This window comes from Lissotriton vulgaris, chromosome 3_1 (assembly GCF_964263255.1).
Source record: "Lissotriton vulgaris chromosome 3_1, aLisVul1.2, whole genome shotgun sequence".
Taxonomy (NCBI): domain Eukaryota; kingdom Metazoa; phylum Chordata; class Amphibia; order Caudata; family Salamandridae; genus Lissotriton; species Lissotriton vulgaris.
The window spans coordinates 1,537,734,119-1,537,756,425 of NC_141689.1; the positions used below are offsets into that span (position 1 = coordinate 1,537,734,119).

The following is a 22,307-nucleotide window of genomic DNA, read 5'->3' on the forward strand; positions in this document are numbered from 1 at the left end:
CGGTCAAGACCCCAGAGCAGCGCTGTGTGACTCCGGCCAGGTGCTCCACTAGCTGCAAGAGCAGGTCTCCACGGTCTCGAGGACCGCTCTCGTTACCCCAGGAGCTCCAAGGGAGTTGGTCTCTCTTGCTGCTCCTACTCCTCGGGTGGCCCGGGCCAGTCCCTATCGAAAGGATGACTTGTGTTGTCAGCAGCTTCACAGCGTGGTCACAGGCAGCTGGTCTCTACAGTTTTGCATGTAGAAGGACTACGGGAGATTCCACCCTACCCCAGCTACTGCCTGCAGCGTGTGTGTGCCTCCAGTCTCATTGATGGGCCGAACCATGCGGGGGTATTGGAACAGCTATAGTATCCAGGGTAATCTCTTGATGGAGGACCCTTTTGGCTGGATTAGGGAATTCACAAAAATTACTGTATCCCTGGTAGTAGACGTACGGGTGCACCTGCACTCTACGTGGTACATCCAGAAGCCATCTGTTCTTCTGCTACCAAGCTCACAAGGACTACTGCTGTCACGCTGCTAATAGGAGCGCAGGGGTTCCGGTCTGTATGCTGCTATTGTTGCTGATGTGTTTATGATGTTATATAGTACTCCATGTATGTAGGGTGACATATGGTGTTTTAAGTGTTTTAATTCTAACAAAACTGCTTCACAATCATCAAGTGATGTTATGATATGTTGTTTATGACTTGCATAGTCAGGATAATGAGTATTATTTCAGGATTTGCATTTGTGTGTGCAGTCTTTATCTTATTGCACTAACTGTGATATTATGACAATTGTCTAGTTAGCAAAGTGATTATTGGTTTAAGTGGTTTTGGTCAATGTTTCTATGCAATACAGAAACATTTTTATATAATAATGTGTGGACTTTCTTCTGGTGGCGTATTTATTGTGTCACTGGTGTGCGTTTGTGTTGTGCAATCGCTTTATACATTGCCTCTGGGATAAGCCTAACTGCTCTGCCAAGCTACCAAGGGCGTGAGCAGGGGTTATCTTGGGTGAGAAACTCCCTTACCCTAACCAGAGTGGTGGGCTCTGCCTAGCTTAGGTGCATACCCTAGCCAACCAGAAACCCCATCTCCATCATTATACAAGATAAATGCTATTTCATGACAATTCACTGTTCTCACAATCACAAATAAATGTGTTCACTGTTGACACTGACTTCTGGCAGACAATTTCCAAAGCCAGTCCAGTTTGGACTGCCATAAGAAGGCTGCAATTGCTACACAACAGCCTGCAATAGAGGTAAACAGGAAGGGAAAACCTACTCTAAACAAATTAATTGGACCTTCCCGTACCAACAGGTAAGACTGGGTTCTGGGAGGGCTGCTTCTCAGCACAGGGACACGAGGGCTGTCATACCCACTATGAGCAAGGAATATGCAACCACCTAGACCAGCCTTTCACAGACTTCCTTAAATAAATTCTATTTCAGTTAATATAATTTGAAAGTCCTGTGACATTTTGTCATTGCGTTCTAAAACCTTATGACAACTACTAAATTATACTAGAACCTAGTTAAACTAGCTAGGAATATTACTCAATGACAAATGGAGGTCTCAACAATGTTCGAGTTAATATCTGGAAAAAACACGGAAAAATGTGATTCCCTATATTTTAGTTTTTTCCTTACTATGATAATAAATCTATCCTTGCTTCTATTAATGAAGTGAACACGTTAACAATGTTGCTTTCATTGTATTAGGCACTTGCTTAGGCACTTGCGTACCATATGGTGACAAGACATTACCACCAGTGTCTTGTAGACTGAAACCAGTAATTGAGTTTGACAATCACACACATTAGCTTTTTCTGGCAGATTCTTTATACACCGTCCAAGGTAAAAATGCAGGGTAGCATTTGCTGTCTTCCTTTGCTAGATAGTAAAAAAGTGCGTTAAGTCTGTCTGTTCTTTACATAAATCTTTGGCAGAGACTGCCTCATAGTACCTGAACTACAAATTCAGATGTGAAACAGGATCGTAGCCTGTACTTGGCAAATCTACACTTGCTCATTTTTCTGAGGATTTAAAAGGAAGAGACGGGAGATTCGATTTGGAACTCATTCTCAAATCTTAAGAATAAAACTATCACACTATAAGTTCAGGAAGGCCATATGAAGCTGGCTCTTACAGAACTAAGTGTGCCCCTTTGCCTGTGGTAATGGTTCAGTTTGTACATTACAATTAGAGCCTTCTAGCCTTCTAAAAGAAAGTCTATCACTGGACTAAGAGTAGGTCTTATGAGCATGGAAGGGGAAGTTAGATCACCTGATGGTTGGCCAATGTAAGCCCATCTACTGCCTTGCAATTCAACGCAATGAGTGTGCTAAAATCCATGACCAGCCTTCACAGTGAAGGACAGTCAGAGTCCATTTTTCCCTTTGCTAGTAAAGCTTTCAACCTTTAATTCTTACAGACCTAGTGGAGTGATGCTTATTTAGGTTTGCTCTTTAATAGACAGAAACTTATTTGTATGTATCAACAGAAGAAGACCGTTGTAGTAAGCGTGGCATTTGTAGGACTTCTGACTTCAATGTAGCTGGGCCACCCAAATATCAACTATAGGCTAATGATACAATAAAAAAACACTTGTAACAAATAGCAGTTGGTCTCACTTAAGAGCAATGGAATGGATGGTATTATTATTAGTTTTCCTTATTCCACTCTTTGTGCATATCACTGAATTAGCAGCATAGAGGCACATTTAGGTGATGAGGCTCCTGGGTAAAAGATAATACCATTTACAGTCATGGATTGGTGTCACTACAACGCATGCTTTTACATCGCATGCCTTTACAACACGGTTTTTACCACGCAGTCCATTACAACGCATAATGCTTTTAGGCGCTGGATAGTGAATTATTTAATTTACTATTCCAACTCCAGTCCCCGTGGATAGCAGGGAAGGTGTTGGATAGTAAATTAAATATATTCCCTATCCTAGAGCGCCCCCCAGCGCAATGCGTTGTAATGGTATGCGTTGTAATGGTTGCGATGTAATGGTAGTGTGTTGTAAAAAATGCGTTGTAAGTGATGTTCCCCACAGTCATCCATGTTTATGGTAAAGACTCCGATCACCTAAATATTTCCTTGTGGGGGGAAAGTTCTACGCAGGAGTCTACGTGGTTTCTCATGACAAAACAGATGTTATCTTATTGTGCCTTTCAATATATGTACTCCTTTACCAATATAAGGATCATTTCCATGACCGGCATAAATGTACTTATTTTTGGGAATTCCCAGACCTGAGAAGTGTACGCCCTCACACCATGACTGTGGATTGTTCTCAGAAAAGAAAATCTGCAGTCTGAAGCTTTGTCTAAAGGTGCAATTGCAGAGTTATTTTAAGACACATTGGCCATGTGGAGGGAATTCCTTACGCACACCCCCGCAAATAAGTGAGAGCTCATGCCTTCTTGAACCCTAACTGCACCATTTTCTCAGATCTTTTTAGGTCAAGCTTGATACCGCATATGTGATTAACATAAAAAGAACTTTAAGCAGCACTACTGAGAAAGGGACTATGGGTGTGCCCACTTGTTGATTATGCCCCTCCCTCTATCACGATCTGATTGGTGAGAAGCTACTTGCTTTCACTGGAAAATAGTGCTTGAACTGTGTATACTCAAAAAAGTAGGCCAGAGTAAGGTATGGTAACAAGCCAATGATCAAGGCTGTAGGTCCAATTGGTCCATTGGAAAATGTTGGGTCACAATAGTAGGCAAGGGTTTTAGTCACTCTCTTTGGATTGTCATAGTTTTTTGCTAGGATTGGCAGTGCAGATATCCATGGTATGTGAGCACCAGAAAAAGAGGTGCAAATAGTTGTAGTGAGAGAAGGGCTGTGGCTCCGCATATTCAATCATCTCTAGGCAGAGATGACATGGCCCGGTTTGTTAAATATTGAGATAAAGGCTGTAGGCCTCTCATTTTACGCAGTGAATAACTTGATAAAGTCATTAGAGCTAACCTTTGTGATTGTAACGAGCATTTTTTCAAATAGGCCAGTGTAGCTCAGTTCTGTGTTTCTTGCCCACAACACCCCCAGAGTCATCCTTGGACTCCTCTGCCACAGAACCCCTGATAGACAGTTTTGTCATTGTGAACTCTTTGAAAGATACACTAGGGAGGGGGTAAATTGTGAACACTGACAAATGCAAGAGGAAAAGGGTTTACACTTAGAAGTCTGTGACAACTAGAACAGGAATAACTTCCTGTATTGAACTCCTTGATGACCTGGAAGGAGCTATATAGTGTTTAACACTAAGAGACCCAGTGTCACAGATCTATAGTTTAGCTGGTGCTTCTGAGGTCTTGTTTTCATTGTGCACATTTGCAATTTTATGTTTATTATTTAGTTGTATGACAACTAAAGTACTTTTTCCTTTTAACAGTGAAAATCATGGGCATTGATTAATTAAGGTTTATTGTGAATTGTGCAGAGCTCATTAGCATTTATTTAATCTATTTAGATGCTTTAGTTTATTCTTTTGGGGTTACTGTTTTTGAACTACGCTGTTGATGCAGGCGAGTGTCCACGTCAAAATAAACTACTTTATGTAGATGGGGAGGTATCAGTTATCTGCTTATGTAATGGTAAGCTGGAGCATCTGTGCGCCAAATAAAAACGCATAACATAACATAACATAACATAAAAGATGACATACACAAGAAAAGGGTTTATAGAAAGAATTAGATTGAAAGAGGAAAAAATAACATTGAAGAGTGAAAGAAAAGGAAAAAAAACAAGACAAAATTGTATTTCTTTATCTCCATAGCATTCCACTTTTCGTAACTTTGATTGTAATGTCTGGATGCATGTCCATACAGCTTCAGCATGAATAGTGCATGTTGCAAATTCTGATTTCACACTGAGAAAGGAGAGTAGGTCCGTTTAGGCTTCACACCCACACGGCAGCACTGTGCCAGCTTTATCTTTCAACACAAACACTGACCTAATGTACACAAAATTACCACAGGCGATAAGGTTCTGTGTTTACGCAGTTAGCTGCGGATTCATGCAAACAAAACATTAGGCCGCACGCGAGGTTAACCGGTCTGTTTTCTACTCTTGTGTGGGCTTATATCTGAAACAGTGTGTCTCTTTGAGCCACCTGCGCTTACGTCAGAATGCCTCCAAGGAAAGGATGGCCATTACGGGATAAAGAATTTTTGAGATTTCACACTGCTGATATATAAATTACAGAGGCGGTCGCCACTATGTAGTTATAGTTAGGTCAGAGTTTCCATAGGAAGAGCGTTTTTTGTTTCTCTAATAACTTTGGCTTCACAAAACTTTCATAGATATGTACATAAATACACGTATACATACATATGCATATATACACACATACACACATAGTGTAATCAGAGTTTGGAGTAAGAAAGCATGTTTGAAAAAAGATAAAATACAATAAAGTGTGAAAAATGCTCCATGTGTAAGCTATGTTTGACCACAATATGCAGTCGACTGATGCAAGGGCCAGAAGGTTTTGCAGTGACATGTGATACGGGGTCACTGGTGCTGAGTGTTGCAAATAATAAATGGCCTTAGCTGAAGATCGCACTATCAGTCTTAAGAGGGTATTTTCATATGGCTGAGAATATGACACCACGTGGTACACAACATTTATGGGAGTGACTACCATGCTGGAGAATGGGCCACTATTACTAGCAGGCTCTAAGAATAACAAGCAACCCACATGCCTGGGTGCATGCCACCGAGACATTCCAAATGCAAGGCTTGTGCTTACCGTGCTTACCCTCCTATAGATATTTGATCAGATACCTCTGGTTCCCTACTTACTGACAATTCTTCTAGTGAGCAAATTGTGATCGCACGAGCATTCCTGAAATGCCCGAAATTTCAGTTTTGGAGATGTGCACCAACTGTCCAGTCTTTGCTCAATCACACCGATATTTCTGTTCAGCAGTGCCGCTGACGACAAGCAGGGACAGAGCTGGCATGCTGCCAGACTCCCTTCTGGAAAAAGGGGTGGAGAGGAAATGTGCATCAGGTCACCCAAGGAGATCCATTACATTTAAAAATAAGGGGTGTGGAGTGGTTTGTGCTTCTGAACTATGCTAGAGTTCTTTCATACCAACCACTCCACATTAAGAGCCGCCCACTGGAAGGCGAGAACACAACTACTTCGTCTTGTCATCTCGCCTTCCTACAGTAGCCGTGGGGCATTTCTTGCAGCAAAGTGAGACGCTAATAAGTTTAGCCTGCGCATCAGTGAAAATGTTCAGGGTGATCAGTATGCTGCAGAGAGACTTTTGCTGTGTTTACTCAGGTCCTCTACCTACCCTAGTTGAAACCTGTTGGTTGTTCTACAACATACAGTCGCTCAATTAAATCATGGCCATTTGAAAATGTATATTTGGATACCGTGTTAATGTCTTCCAAGTTGTGGTGGTCTTTGGCAAAAGTCAATAGTCACTAACTGCAAGGAGAAGCTAGAAGATTGCACTAATCACCTCAGTTAAAAAGTACATTCACAACTGTGAATGACCAGTGTAGATAGATGTCACAACTTTGTTACGTTGGATGTCACAAGATGTGAGGAAACCTCATCTATCACCTTTCCTACGAGTTGCATTAATCGTCGACCAAAGATTTCTAGTCTTGTCTCCCCATAAAGAATCAAGAAGGAACTTAAATTCACTGTCCCACAATATCTATAGAGAATCACTGATAAAAGGGTGAAACAGACTTGGGGTTCCTCGAACCCTCTTGTGCTGGATTGGAGAGGGGGCACAGGAACTTGGTCTGTCTTATGCAATATGCGAAGGTTTTGTAGGTGAGACAAAATTTTTTGATTGTGTAATCAACCTCCTCATTGGTCTTCGCATTGGACAGGTATGCACGATGGCCAGCAGCGGCTTGCTCAGGTAACGGTGTGGGGCGGTGAGGTGGGGCTGGGTGGGGTGGTAGTGGAGTGTGACATACGACGCGAAAGTGGAGAGTAGGAGATAAATAAATAAAAGCACTTACTTTGCGCTCGCAGCATCGCCGACTAGGCGATGCTGTGAGCACAAAGTAGGTGCTTTTATTTATTTGTTTCTTTACTCTCCACTTTCCTGTCGTATGTCACACTCCACTACCCCACCCAACCCCGCCACACAGCGCTACCTAGCGAGCCGCCACTGACGACGGCTGCTATATGCGCTTCATCTCTTGTGAGCATAATCCTATTTTCTACAAATACTTGAAGCACTTAGAAATGTGGTCTGTCAAGCATATCACTATTTTTTCCCACCAGTCACATGATTATAAAGATGAAGATGTCACCTTAAGTCAATTTATTGCAATGTTGTCACTTAAGTTGAAAACTTTGAGCTCCTTATGTTTTGAGATCACTCACTCATTTCTAGGTATAATAATTAAGCAATTTCATAGATAAAATAATTCTCTTTGAACTCGACTCATAGTTGTATTCTTTTATTTCATGACAGATAGAAGCCGCTACGTCTTTTACTTGGTAATCACAGCTTGCCGAGATGTGTAAGATTGGCCATGGACTGGCAACCAGCCAGCTATTATGAAAAATATGGGTGATACATACACCAGTTTTATTGCTAACGCATATATACTATAAACCAACTCTTATGTGTCCTGATACCCCAGCCTGTCTTGAGAAAGCACCAGGACATTCTGAGAGCCCAAGTGAAACACTGGCAGTTAATACTTGTTATGAACCCTATAACATTACCTACAAATTACTCAATTATTACACCTAGAGATAAGAGCTTGGCCTCGAAACAGAAAGATCTATCACTAAATCACCTACGTCCTATCTACTTCACAGCATCATTCCACCACTTACATAGCCACTGCAGACCAAGCGCTTGACCTACGGTGGTTATACTGGAGCCAGGAGAAACCTCATATCAATGACAAATAATTACTAAACACAAAAATGAACAATACAAACTAAATATTTTACATGTCTTGCCCCTGAATACCACATCAGCTTGGCCCCCTCCATCCAAAACGTCAAAGAGCAGCCCCGCCAGTGACTGGCTCCAGAGTTCTGGGTCCTCTCCGTTGTTTCAATGGGGTTGAGCCCATACAGATTCTGTCCCCTCCCGCTCCTCTCCCAGGAGCATGCCTAAAAACTGGCGAATTGCTCTACTGAGTGGAAAGCCCTTTGATCCTCTATCAGGGTAAATAGCTTGGCCCAGCAGGGTGATTCAAATGCCCGAATCTCATTAGGAGTTATGGCCCAGAAAAATCATAAATCTTTAAGTGCCACATATGTGGAAATTCAGCATCACTATATATCATAATATTGGTGCATCAATCGAGTTTCTAGGGATAACCATGGTGAAACTATAGTTTGGTGCAGATTTTGTCCATACTGTATAGGGCTGTGAAGGACTCACACTTTTCAGTAATCACTACAGATGTACATACTCCCAATATTAATTCCCCATCCATTATAAGTCCTGCCCATGTCACCACCAATCCCTGAAGCATCCCTTCTGTAACAGGCTACCTGTGTGCAGGAACCACACATAACTTCACATGAAACCTCTTTGGCTCTCTGACCATACCTTACACATAATCTATTGCCTTGCATTTTATTTTACCCCAAGACCTACCATACACTTGTTGTTTTCTATAATCCTTAGCCTGTCCCTATACCTTCCTATTATTGTTAGTTTTTTTCCTAGCTGCTACACATGTCCCTTTTCTCAACCCTTACACTAAACTTAACTCTCACAATAACCCTTCTCTAAGACCTTTACCACACCCTTTTCTTTAATCTAATGCCTATTCCTACCCTACCACAAAGCTTAGCTTTTATTACAGTTACAATTACTCGTTGACAATAATGGTTAACAAAGTTTTACACTGACTTTATTTGGATTATTTCTTATGGGGTGATTCTTTATTGCAGCATTCTCTGTCATTAAATGTACTGCACTGAAGACGTTCATTTACTATGTCAACTTTTCACAATGATATTCGTTCAAAACAATCAACAACCAGGTTTTTCAAACCCAAAGATACTCAACATCACAGAAATACACCTATAATTGGGTCACTCAGCGACATACGCTTGTGGAAAAAGAATACTAGAATTTGCGGATGAAAAAACAAAAATAATTGTTGCAGTCCAGAACTTTTAACAAATGGCTGAACCTAGATCCCCTTTATCACTCTTCGTGAAGATGTGACAGTTACTTCTTTGCTCTTCTGCTCCTTTGACAAAGCTGTTCCAGCACAGGTGCATTGAATCCCATATTAAGATCAGTCTTTGCCCCTAAAGTACACTGCACCACAGTGTACAAGTTGGCTTTCATCTTTGCCTCTTCTACATATGACAGCACTGTCCAATGAGAACCCCTTTTCGGACTAGAGATTTCACCTGCACTGTGCGCTCATAACAATTCTTGACAAGGCATTGGTAGTGTTCAGTCTAGAAGTGGCACCAACTGGGCGAAATTTGAATTATGCTGGCAGAATTTAGGTAATTTTAGGAATTTCTCGCTTCACTTGTTACGTGGAATTCACAAAATTACGCCAATGCGCTTCTTTGTGTAATTAGGTGTTGTTCATAGTAAAATTGAATAGCGAATAGCGCAATTAGTGGTATCACCCAGGAACAACCGAATGTGAGTGGCTGCTGTTCGTGGTGCTCTTATTTAAATGCATCAAAATTGACGTGAGAATGCATTTCACACTAAAAAAATAGCACGAAACGATGGATTTGCATTTTGTGTAATTTTGTCATTTCCCATAATTACACGAAAGAAAATGATACACATTTTGTACACCTTCAGTGTCTAATATTTGTTCTTAGTTATGACATGAAAGAGGTAAGTATCCCACAGCAGTAGGAAAGGAATGGAGAGTGAGAAATTAAATTGAAATATCTTATTTTATGTATTTGTTTTAAGGTCAAATTTCAACTGACACCATTCCTTTAAATCAACAAATCGCAAATCGCCCATGATTAATTAATCTTTATATCATGTAACATTTTACACTCTTACTTATCTCTCTGAATATAGTGGCAGCTGGGCTCGCCAAATCAAGTAATAATAAAATGGAGCAATTTTTTCTGAGAAACCACAATAAATATGCATGAGGCCAGTTCACACAGCATGAATATGATTGGAAAGTTTTTTGTTTGGCCATTCGGAAAACATGACTCGATTTTAACATGTGGGTAACTTGCCAAGCTATGCCCCAAATTAGAGCTTAATGTGTAATTCAGCAGTTCAGAATAAAGTAAACCCACTCCATTGTTCTGTGAGATGTGGGAAGATGGGGGCATATTATCAAGGGGGTTTATCTCCGCTTTGTTGGCTTTAAAAGCCAAGAAAGCGGAGATAAAATTATCTCCCTATTACCTAGCTGTCACTAACACCAGTTAGCGACAGCTAGTAGGAGATAGCGACCATCTTGGGCCCCGCTTTGCATGTCAGAGAAATTTATCACTAATGACATGCAAAGTGGGCATGCCAAGATGTTAGCCACTGGAAACAGTCGCTAACATCGCTATCTCCTATTACCAACTTTTGGAGATATTCGCGCTAAGCGCGAATATCTCCAAAAGCTAACATCTGCCGTGAGCAGTTCTTAGCCATGTTATCCAATTGGAGGTGGATAACATGGCTAAGAGCATTAGCGCGGTACTGCATGAATATTGCTGACTTTTCAGCGATATTCATGCCTTTCGGCCGATTTTTATCGCTTAGGAGATAAACCTCGATAATATCAAGGCTCCTAAGCGATAAAAATCGTCACTACACGGCGATAAAATTATTGCCGCTAAGCCAACCTAGCGATAATTATCGCTAGTTGTTGGTAATATGCCCCATGATTCTTACTTTTAGTTCCCGTGCAATCACTGACAAACTGTAAAGCAATGTGGTCCAGAAATTAAAATAAAAACTTCAGCATTGGATCATTTTTATCCTACTCGGGCAGTGGGTCATCCTTGCTTTTTGGGATTTACTGTCACTTCTTTACAAACCTTTTGTGCAAACGCGGGCAACATGTATATCTAAAATCAGCACTGGTGAAACCCAAGCCACATATTATATATATATATATAAAAAAGACACTACAAATCTAACTCCAAATTCTAGTACTTCATGTTGAGAACCTTAAGCGTAAAGCACACCAAGTTGTGGAAAGGCTCCATCACAAGCTGGTATCTCACCCTTCTGCTTCACTTACACACATTGTAGCAGTAGAATGATCATGTGAGCTGGAAATAACACAAGGTACAACCACAGATATGTAAGCTAGGCAAAGCACTCTGGAGCACAGAGGAAAAGCAGAACCTCTAGGCAAGCACAGGCTGGGTTCATGGAGCCACGATGCAGCATTACAGATGAAGGCTTGTAAGACCAAACCGGGTTGGAGCATGGGGTGGTTAGACAATGCCACGCTTAGACTCCAAATGAATCTACATACATCCAATTTAACCAGAGGTGCAAATCCTGCTCCAGCGCGACACGTTCGCATCTCAAGATGAGTACGTGCACCATGTGGTAGCAGGCTTAATGCTTATGAACAAAGCATTACAAAAGCATGGGGTAAGTGGACGAATTCATGACTAGCCAAGGAATGGCAATGCTAAAACAGTGCTTCATGCAACAGAAATGGAGGTAGCTTACAAAGAAAAAAGACAAACTGAGATGAGACACAACAGAACACAAGTTAAGTAAGTATTTGATGAACAAAAAAGGTGTACTTAGATTTCCATTAAAATAGGCGAAAGAGAGCAATCTTTTTGGGGGGATATTGATGAGGAAAGTCTATGGTGGGTCAGGCGTTGCAGTTTAAGTTTTAATTAAGTTCTTGTGTGTACACTTGAGCGGGTCTCTAGCTCTCGTGATATACTTCTGGACTACATTGAGGGATTTTTCAAGACATCAGAACAATGGTGGCTAGTTGTTTCAAAATGAAGGAACCTGGTAAGAAATTGGAACACAGCCAAATTCTCCCTGTAACATTATGATCAATGCCTTTGCTGACAGAAACAAGGGTCTCCAAAACATTTTAAACTGGGAGAAGTAAAGCCTTTTCACAGGTTTCCAAATGGAAAGAGCCAATGTTTCAATCTGGGCAAACTGAGAGTAGGAAGAGTAGAAGGACCAAATAAATCATAGCTAGTTTTTAATTGAGGGCATGTTTTGAGAATCGCAACCTAAAAGTAGATTAGGGATATACAAGACACATACTAGACACAGCTACCCAACAATAAGAAGCACATTTGTGCCTCACGTTAGTGCATAATTGTGCCATACAAATCTTACCAATAAGAGCTTGGAAACTACAGCCTCCCCATCTTATTGTGTGCCGGTGGAGATGGGAACATTGTTCACTTATACTGAATTTGTCACTAATTTGACTGACTGACAATAGCACATACCCAGTGACATTCTACACCTAGTGTCCTCTATCGTAACACTACTATCAGGAAAATCATGAGGGTGGATTTAACATTTGTCAGCAGAGTTACCTCACTGGGTAATTCAATAATATCAGGATGTAACACAGGTAACACATGCAGCAAGAACCTGACATTAAACATAAACGTGGAGATAAACTAATGGCAAGTAGGTAAAAAAAATGATAACTCTACAGAGGTTTTATCTTTATAGTAATGTGAGAAACAAACTAAGTTCAAGCACTGTATTTAATATTTTATGTGGCTTATATAAGGATCAATTGCCTTTTTGGTTAGAAGATACTTTGGATTATATTAAATGTTGATCAGGTCATTAACATTGATGATATAGCTTTGACAATATGGCATATGAAGTCTAATAAATCACCTGAAGCAGATGGCTTTGCCATTGAAATTCATCAGACTTTTCAGAATTGCCATATCATCATGAGGGACAATGATTTAATAAAATTGAGAGGGGATTGGCAATTAAATCTACAGAAATAGCATTAATCCCACTGATCACAAAAGAAGGCAAGGGCTGCATCAAATGATATAGTTTTAGGCGCATATCCCTTTTAAATGTCAGTATTAAAATCTTGTTAAAAATGTTTTGCTCTAAGATTTAGAAAAATGATGTCTACAGCTCCTACATGTGTTAATTTTTATTTCATGTTCCTGATAAATACTGAAAATGTGAATATATCTGAAAATGCAGATACAATTATTGAATATTAGGGTTATTCTTTTCATCTTGCCCATAACATACCCCTTGACAAACAATGCCTTTATATGTAAGTAACTAGTTTGTTAAAATGTATAATTTTTGCATGACCGACATACATTTTTCTCAATAAAAATGCTTGAAAAATATGTTTTTAATATATGACTGAAATAAAACAGATGTCATTGTTTAAGGATTAACAATTATGGGGATTGCGCATCCATTGATTTACGTAGATAAACAATGAAATTATGTCCATTCAAAAGGTTGATTCTCGCATAGATTACATATTTAACCAGCATCCCCTTTTACCCTAATAACACTAGCTTTGCAATGCAACATAACTCTCCAAAGCACCTTAAGAGAATGGTGTTATTATTTGTGCCTTTCTCCACCCTGTTTCCTCAGAGCTGGTATTTGAACTCACAGCCCCTTGAACTTGAATGAACAACGGTCTGGCCTACCTCGGGCTTAGGCAAAAGTTATGGGGCGGTTGGGAATGTGGAACTTAGAAGTAAAGCAAGAGGAAAAGAGAAAGAATGCAGAGGAAGAGACATGCTTCATAGAGCAGCCAGCACTAAAGGCACAATGCTGGTTTGGTATGCATGCTGCAGACCTGCCTTTGAGGCCGCAGGCAGCAGATTCATACCCATCATCTACCGCAGGCTGGCAGTGGGGTCTTTGGTGGTTATTGCTCTAGCCATGCAGGTGGAGGGAACGCACCACCTGAGAACAGGAAGGCTTTTCTCACCCCTCGGTGGTAAACCTGCTGCTGCTGGATGAGGATCCATGGGGAAGAAAGGGGGCGGGCCACCTTGCAACTCAGGCGGAGATGTGTGCGGGTGCTCATCTTCACAGGAAGGGAGAAGAAATAATAAAAAAACAAGAGAGCTAATCATAGAGATGAATGCTCCAAGTGAAGTGGCAGACTGCTTCATTGCTACCTGTTAGAAAGTCATCATTGCAGGCATTAGATAACACCCACAGCAACATTTCAGAAGCATGATTATCCACACAGGGATGGTCTCTAGCTTGAATTTGCATAAATCACACCGCTACTGTAGGTTGCTTCTAAAAGGCATCACAATCAGAACGTGACTCTGGAGAGGAACAGAAGTTTAACAAAGTAAATGCAAATGAAAAACTACCTTAAAGCAGCAACAGTCGACGTTACCCATCAGAAGCTCCTGCGTCCTCCACAATAATCTGAAATGCCCAGTACAGCCTAAATTTCAGTTTAAAATGTGCCATTTCCTTATCATTTTCTTCTTTTAAAGGGAGTGTTTTGCTCATTCCCACACTTGTCTTACAAACTAATGGGTTTATTTAGAATTTTAGCAACACAAAAAGATATTTGGCAGACAGGGACTCTGTCATAAATGTGGCTGGTGAATACCCTGTCCTCCATATTACAATTGCCGTTGACTAATATGCACTTGTAATGTGGCAGACTGGACATGCACCATGTTTGTGACAGAGTGTGGTACCTGTCTGCCAGAGGCGCAACTAGAGCCACATTTCGGCGGGGGGGGGGGCTAAGAAAAATTTCGCGGGGGGCTGAAACATTAAGCAGTATGTAGAGTGGCGCTGCAGGGACTCTTAGAAGGGGTGAAACATCAACAAAGCCTCTTTAACATGCACCCGGTCTTTTAAAGACCTGTGAAGTGCTCGGGTGTGGCTGTGTGCCCGGGAGCTGTCTGAGCCCGGGCTGCCACACTCGACGGGGGGGCTGAAGCCCTTTGATTCCAATGGGTGTTGCGCGCCTGCTGTCTGCCAAGCTCTAAATTAGGCCCTAAGTTTTGCTTTTTTTTTTGCCCAATTCTAGTTCCTAGAGATCTTTAGTGGGGTGCACATTCCTGTTGCGCCCTCAGGGCACTTTGTGTAATATGGCCCCAGGAGGTCAAAATATGTATAATTGGGTTGGACCAGAAAAAAGACAATTTACAAAGCTAGCAAGCTGCAAGATCGGCTGTTCGTTTACGATGTAGATTGAAAAATAAAAATAAAAAGTTCTAGTTTCTTAGCACAGAAGAGAAAACGACCCATGGAAAGTGCATATAAAAAATTAAAATTTAAGCTTCAGTTCCTAATAAAAAAAATAGCACTTCTGCATTTAATACAAATGTGCTTCTCTCACCACCTAGGAGGGGCTCTAACAACTGGGGTCAAAGCAGAAGAAAAAGTAACTCAAGAGCCCAGGTTGTTCTTGGAACCGTATCATCCCGGGCCTGAACCTTCTTTCCTCTTCGTTGTTTAAAGTTCAGGAAGGCTCGCTTTTACAGAGAGTACTGAAGATCCTGCTTCATCTCTCTCTCTGCTCTCTTCTCTTAAGTTTCAAGGACAGCATAGTCCATGTGGAGCCCAGATTAAACACAAAGTACACATTCTAGCAAATCTCCTCGGAAGCCATATGGAGTGGCTCTCCACTGACCAGTCTGAAATTACCTTTCGCTCACATTCTATTGCCAGGTGGGCAGGAAAAATATGATGCAAAGATTTCACTTACTCATTCAAAAATGATGGCGGAAGGTTGTCCTGAAGGATTCCGTCTGTGACAGTCAAGATCTAGCACATGGTCTGCGTGCCAACTTGGAGTTGTGGTTGTTTTTTTTGTGGCAATTCTCAGATGGCCTGGTGCTCTCAAGACGTATTTAGTCTTGCATTCATATTCGGGTCCACTTTCCATCTCTGCTAGGCCATCATTCAGGCCAATAGGCTCCCAATCCAGCGTCAGCTCTCGCAAGCAGATACATTCCATATCACTAAGGACCAACTCTGTAACCCTCATGGATAAAGCTTTCTTCTACACTTCTTTGACAATGACCTGCATCAATGTTCTGGCAATGCCAGTGTGCACTATTACCTAAGCCAAATGCATTTTGGTGTTAAACGTTTCGAGGCCTCAGCTAGCACAAAACATTGCTTAGGGCTGTTCTAAGTACCTGCCAGCAGATGTTCAAGTGCATGCTGACAACTCTGGCTACATCATAGCAACTCTCTGAGTACATTCTAGCAACTCTGAGTGCATGCTAATGGCGCTCCAAACACATGCTAATGACTCTTGCGTATTTGCAAGCGACTGAGAACTTGCTACAACTCTCCATGTACATTTTAGCAACTCTCCAAGCACATTCTAGTGAATATTGAGTACATGCTAGTGACTGAGCATACACTACTGACTCTCTTTGTACATTTTAGCATCTCTCTGAGCACATGACGGTGACACTGACTACAGGCTAGTGACCCCGGAGTTGATGCTGGAAACTGAGTAAATGCAAGCAAGTCTCCGAGTACATGCTAGTGACTCTCCAAACACATTCTAGCTACTCTCTAATGCCTTCTGTACTCACTGGCTCATGCTGGAAAATACGATCGCCCAGAATGGGGAAAAGACACAGTTTTGTAGACTTGCTTATTAACTGCACTGTGATTTACCAAGTCACATGGAAGTTGTAAAAAGCTGAAATCTGACAGAATTTAAGAGGATTATAATTTTCTATCTGGAGACGAGCAGTTCCTTGCTAAAGTTGCATTTACCGTGAAGATTTCTGTGTATAGCGCATACTCAAGGTGCTAAACTAACCAGAATTGGCAGCATTACAAAAAAAATAAGCTTAGGATTAGTAAAGTCAAAAGCGAGTGTTCGGCTTCGGACATCACGAGGCGGTGAGAATTCCATGCCAGAGCATAGAATGTAGCCCATATTCCATGGTCAGAGGCCGCATGGTGTTTGTAGATCCTAGAAAGGATTATTAACACAAAAGGTTTGGTCGTCCTGTGGTGTTTTTTGTTTGCTACAAGCTAAAATTGTGGGGTGGTGAGTGCCAAAACCTTGGCCTTCAAGGGATGTTCAGGCAGAAGTCTTGCTACAAATGAAGAAATTAGAAAACAAACACATAACTTCAGAGAATTGCAATGAAGAAATTCTGATACTAGATAACTCTGCCTCATTTGTTACTCTGCAGGCAATCCCTTTGACTATAATTTTTCCAGAAACCCGTTAAACAGTGGTTTCCTCAAGCCTCGCATGAAGAGTTGCTCTAAATACAATAATCTCTACTTTTCTTCGTTTGATTGAAGGACGGCTGTGACAAAGGACCTCACTGAAAAAATCATCTGCTTTGAAGACCCCACAAGGGGAGTCACCTGTTCATGGGAAGCTTAAATTATATTTTGCTTACTGAGTTGCTGAGTGAGCACATACCACACCTCTGGTGGCATTTGGTACTGATTAAATAATAGGCTTGTCCGCGTCTAAAAATACGCTCAAGGAACGCCTATAAAAATAATTATGCCAGTGTCCTGCTGGCCAGTTACTTGATACCAACTAGACCGCCATCTCCTGTTCGAGGAGAGGGTACTGCCCGTTGGTTGACAGGACAGACTGTTCATGGTCAACCGCTGTAGTCAAGGTTAAGTCAAGGTCACTGATCTCGTCAAGCACCGACATGGAAATAGAGAGATGAGCAAGCTCATTGGGTAGGGACCCGGTGTGTCTTTTCCTCATACGCCTGTCCAAGAGCAGCTGTAAAAATACTGGGCTTCCTTTTCCATCACTTCCTTCACGGTGTCCAAGGTCTTGCTTTGAATGACGTCGTTTTTAACAGCTGTACACAATGAACCTCGCCATTTGGCCATAGAAGGCTGTTGCGTACGAACAAGGCGATGTCACATTAATAATACAATATATTTGCAATGCCATTTAAAACACAGTTTTAAACAAAAAAAGTACAGGCAAATACCGAGGACATTTCTTTTCCAGGCTCATTCTAAACAGACTTGTTTTCAGTACTTTTCCGTAAAAAAGACATTTTAGAAGATGTTGTGATGCTAGCATACGATCTACAATCTGGTAGCAATAGCTTAAAATGCCCACCCAGGATTTTTTTTTTCCTTTGAGGGATTCATAAGCAAGCTAGTAAACGAGTCACCAGAGATAGTAAACATTTCTTTCAGATACACGTTTGTTTTTATTCTTTATTCTTTAATAAAAGTTTCTTTATGAGTAATGAACCTCAATTTTAAAAAATCCAGACTTAGCGTTTGTTGTCATGAGAACTGGAGATGTACGGTCTCTTTCTGGACCCGGAAATTATCCAGGCTAAGCCTGAAGCCTCTTCTACAAGGGATGATTTTTAGGTTTGACTTGTATGGAGCTCGCACCATTCATCGCACACATATTGTATTCTATGGTTACTTTAAGGAACAACGGGTCAGCCTCCTTCACCAACTGGCTTCTTTTGCTACGGGAGCTTCAGTTACTGGCTTAAAATATTGTCAATCACAGCTTGGACAATAAAGACGTAAGACTTTGCTTTACTTTTCCATATTGCCCAACTTGGACTATTCTTTTGCTTGTTACAAGAAGTAGTTTGGTCTCACCGTTTTTCTATTGGCTGTTTGAATGTGTCTTTCCACCTCCACTGGAATGCAGGAGGGGCTATGCTGCATCTAAAAAACAGCCACCCAGCTGCCAGCAGCTGGGAAAAATAGAAGCTACAGAAAATGAAGCAACCTATTTGCTGTTGCTTCCATATTTGCAGCTGTTTTTGTCAGTTTCCAGTGCTGAGAGACAAAAGCTCTGGCAAAGCCACTATGTCTCATGTTGGCCCAATTTATACATCATACTGATGTAAAAACCTACTGGCTTTGCCAATGCTTGCTTTTCACTGAGTATATGCAATATAATTCGCCATGTTATATTTTAATATGCAGTAAAGTTTCTTTTGAGTAAGGCAAGTTGGAATAACATGCCTCCTACGCTGCAAGCAACAGAAATAGGCTATTGGATATACGCTAATAACCTACTGTCCTTGCTACCCTTACACCGGCGTTTACATTCAATAAATTGTAAGCAAACATCACTAGCTAGCACATGTGTGTTTCCTTCAAAAATCCTATATTATCTCTGAAATAACCCTCTTGGCTGTATTTTGAGGATAGTGCCTTGAGGCAGCACTAATGTATAGGACTGGACTTTAACTCCAGTTGCTGGTTTGCCACAGATCAACACCCCTTCCCATGGGACCAAGCAATGGTCTGTAGTTGTGTCTGACATCAATTAAAGGGAATACATGGAACATCAGACAACTATGGAGGCTGAGATTAGTAACAACAAATAATCAGACACATACCACAAGGATGGGTATCGGTTGCATCTTGACATTGATAGTTCTCTAATGCTGCACCACTGAAAAAGAAGAAAATTGACCTCATAGAGGGTGCTCTTACCTTGGTTGCAGGTTTTCCCGGTGTATCCCGGATGACATTTGCATTTGTTCGGTCCTACACATTCCCCATGCTTGCACCCAGGATGGCATCGAGCTGTGAATTGAAGGTGGGAGCATGTTAGCGCACATAAAATCATACCCCATTTACAACATTGCCAATCCAAACATGTTCGTCTAACAGTGTCAAGAGGTGACAGCATTCTCAGAAGTGGACTTTGTCATCACACACAGCCTTCACTGCACTACATATGCAGGGAGTACACGCCTGTGTGAATACGACGAGCCCTTACCGCTATCAGGGGCTCAGCAGCGGAAGGGCATAAACATAGCATGAACGATTATTTGTGGCAGACTTATTATTCCACTAAGAAAAGAATAAGATTCCCTTTTGCCCCACCGACTTCTACATTAGTAAATAACCATATTTGGGCTGCTTCCCACTATTTTTGTGTAATTTTGCAAGTACCATTTACCACAGGAAGCACGGGCTAATATGCTGTGTGTGAAGTTGTCTACATTTCCTGTTCCCACAGTAGAAATACAATCTGGTGGCACATAAAGGAGAAGGTCCTAATAGCCTATTATCATAGCGTATAATCATAGAGCGGACAAAATACCCACTTTTATGCAAAGTATCTTACTCTGTTTGTACCAACAATATTTAGATTATGTAAATCCCTTTATTGTAGGTTATCTTCATTTGGTCTATGAATTCATTACTGCTTCTGTTGAAACTCTTGCTTGCAACCAGCACAAAATTCAGATTTGCGCACCAAGGGTGTGTATTCCAGGGAGCACAAATCAGAGTTGTACATTTTTAAAATGTTATGGCTTGTCAGCCGAATAAAGGTTAATGACTGACTGGCAAATTAGAAATTCAAACTATTTCCCAACATAATCCATGCCATCCTGTCTTAAAGTAGTGGGCAAAAAGCACAATTTACACATGGTCATCTACCACTCAACTTGGAATGCCTTTCCGGGCACAAATGGGAGTTTGCACCTGAAACTGATTTTGGCTCCTCCCTGTTGTAATTAAATCCACAGAATTCTCTTCATTGGCCTGGTGACCCAATATTTAGTTCTGCATGAAAAGCTCCAAACATCTCCCATCCCGCTTAAGGGCACATTAATTACAATGCCTCCCCTTTCTTGCAGGTTATACCTCTCCCTTTGCACCACACTCTACACCACTGCTCTTTGCGAGTGCCATGTCCCTTTGAGATCCCAAAATATCTTAACCTAGACCTGGGTGTGGGCGTTAAAATCCTTTCCTTTCATGCCATCTTGCCTGTTCTTTGTGCCCCAAATGTAAGACTCTGCACATTCTACGCCACTCTAACCACCACAGTACACTAGAATGAATCCCATGTGGTCCATGTGCCTTTGCAGATTTAAGGTTCTGCAAGATGCAGCAGGGCTGTTTTCTAAAAGATGGTCATCACCTCCTGTCCGTGGGGTTTCCTGTGGCATCTCCATCTTTTCTGTTGTCAATACATCTCAGTTTGTTTGCTGGTCACATTGAATATATCTTTCTCCTTCAGCCTTACAGTTTTCTCTGGTGGGTGCTCCTTTCATGACAATACGTACGCAAAAGGTTTCACCTGTTTGTTTATCACAACTTGCCCAGTCCATTTGTCCTCTGCCCACTTTGCCATGTTGTGCTTGGTTTTCTAGATCCCTTGCTCTGTACACCTGCTACCAGGACATTTTCTAACTTTAAACTCGGACCTTTTTTCCATCACCATTACCATCACCTTTCTTAGGTTTTGTTGTTGTTGCTTACTTCAGGTAACGGGTTGGAATGTCTGCAGCAACACCTTTTTATTGTCCAGATTTTCACACAACCAAGTCTTCCTTCTTTGTTTAGTGGCATTTGAGAAAATACTCGTTTGTAAAGTTGCTTCTTCTGAAATACAGTCTTCTATGTAGTCGGTGTGGACCAGTTTGCCATTTTACAGGCAAAAAATATGCAGGAAAATCAGAAGAAATGTTCCCATTAACCTGCACCTTTAATTGTTGCAAATGAATGCCATTTGCAGGATGTTGAAACTATCCTATTGAATCCCCTTCATGTTAAAAAAAATCTCTGCAAACCTTTTTTCCAGTTTGACAGAGACTTTATTTTCTTTTTACACAAAATTGCTCTGTACTCTCCCTCTTTCATCAGCCTGTCTGCTCTTACTTGTTTGTGATATAGGGAAGACCTAGTGCACTGCTATTCCCTCTTTTCTTTCATCCCATCTTTTTCCCTTCTTCATATCTCTAACTTAGTTTCCCAGTTTCTGACTAAAGTATGTTATTTTCTTTATGTGGTCATTTTCCCCAGTCTACACCCTAGCACATCTAATTGGCCTATACTCTAGGACATATACTCATCCTGTACCCTAGTCAATGTATCCCTAAATAGACCACTGTACATCTACCCTGCTATGACCAAGTCCCTCTTTTCTTTTCCTGGTCATTTTCTGTCTTACCTATTCTCTTACGTCCTTTATTGTGTGTTCTGTTGTCAAATGTCCTCAATGTTTTTGAGGAAAGGGGTCTTCCTGGTTCACAAAATTCACTATAATTGAGTTTCATCTATATGGTGTTCTGTGATAAGGTTTCCCCCTCATTGAGTTAGAGTTGTTCGGGCCCTGCGATAGTTCTGAGATTGCAGCAGACAATCCAGGGCTCAATAGATTTTAGTGACCCCTCCTCCTCAATGTCTGTAACACAGCCACAAGCTATGACAGCCAGGTTTAAATCCAGCTCCTTGCAAGAGAGTTTGGCAGCTGGATTGCTGAGGATTGCCCGCTATAGGAATGCAGATAAGCGTTCTCTAGAAGCAGACACAACTGAGATACCCTAGGCTCCATCTTGTCAACTAATGTACTCCATCTTCACTAGTTCACATCTATTGACAAATACATTAATTACTTTTACTAG

The 22,307-nt window shown here is 41.3% G+C and overlaps 1 protein-coding gene across 4 annotated transcripts in view; it reads right to left on the minus strand.

Moving 5' to 3' along the window:
* Positions 1-22,307, minus strand: part of NPNT (nephronectin) — a 284,483-nt gene that overhangs the window by 145,191 nt on the left and 116,985 nt on the right. For 2 of the 4 annotated variants that reach the window (XM_086962032.1, XM_086962031.1), the window contains 2 exons: positions 19,378-19,470; positions 13,898-13,996 (listed from right to left, as the gene is read on the minus strand). In XM_086962032.1, the coding sequence (XP_086818158.1) occupies positions 13,898-13,996; positions 19,378-19,470 (192 nt within the window). The remainder of the gene's footprint in view (positions 1-13,897; positions 13,997-19,377; positions 19,471-22,307) is intronic. The other 2 variants (XM_086962034.1, XM_086962033.1) reach the window with 1 other exon arrangement.